At 42.7% G+C, this 654-nt stretch overlaps 1 protein-coding gene across 1 annotated transcript; it reads right to left on the bottom strand.

The window, feature by feature from the left end:
• Window positions 1-105: 105 nt before the first annotated feature.
• Window positions 106-529, bottom strand: LOC107578343 (TRAF-type zinc finger domain-containing protein 1-like). The gene is made up of 2 exons (XM_016264311.1): window positions 449-529; window positions 106-342 (listed from the first exon to the last, which is right to left on the bottom strand). The coding sequence occupies exons 1-2, from the start codon at window positions 491-493 to the stop codon at window positions 106-108; spliced, it is 282 nt and encodes a 93-aa protein (XP_016119797.1). The 5' UTR covers window positions 494-529.
• Window positions 530-654: the final 125 nt, after the last annotated feature.

Here is a 654-nt window from a genome sequence, read left to right as displayed (position 1 = left end):
TTTACAATCACAATTTGTCTGAATACCTTAAAATATGCAGAACCTGGCAATACTAAGACCTATACCATATCTACATACAATGTTTCAAACTGATCATGTCATTTCCTAACCATCTGTGTCAGAAGTATCATCCTCAGGGACAAGGTCCTTTGATGCTGTGGGGGTGGTAGTAGAGCAGATCTGAGCGTGCTCAAGCTGGTCCATTAGTTTAACGTACCGGCCACAGTCAGAGCAGCGCTCCGTGCGACTCCCACAGGACACTTTGTGCTCTTTTAGATTGCTCAGAGGATGCTCAAGCTGACAAAACTCACAGATCGGAGGCCTCTCAGTGCACTCATCTTTCTGTAAACAAGGAGAGACAGAAACAACAAAGGAATAAGTGTGAAAACACTCTAAAAGAGAGCAGCCTCAGACATAAAATTTTCACAGTGCGAGACTGAATATTCACCTCATGATCCAATAGATGCCTTCTCTCCATCTTTTTATTGCACATCTTACATTTTACCTGTGAGACATAATGAAAAATGAGTCCACTGACATGGTTTCTCAGAGGGGGAGATTACAGAGTAAGAAGCATGTCAAGTGGGAAACGTTTAGCTGGGAAATTCGTCCCAAATAATCTTTTGTGACATACAGGGCCAAGGGCCTGTAAAA

The sequence above is a fragment of the Sinocyclocheilus grahami genome, unplaced genomic scaffold, assembly GCF_001515645.1.
Source record: "Sinocyclocheilus grahami isolate Dianchi unplaced genomic scaffold, SAMN03320097.WGS_v1.1 scaffold9812.1, whole genome shotgun sequence".
Taxonomy (NCBI): domain Eukaryota; kingdom Metazoa; phylum Chordata; class Actinopteri; order Cypriniformes; family Cyprinidae; genus Sinocyclocheilus; species Sinocyclocheilus grahami.
This window is presented reverse-complemented; position numbering and strand designations above follow the sequence as displayed.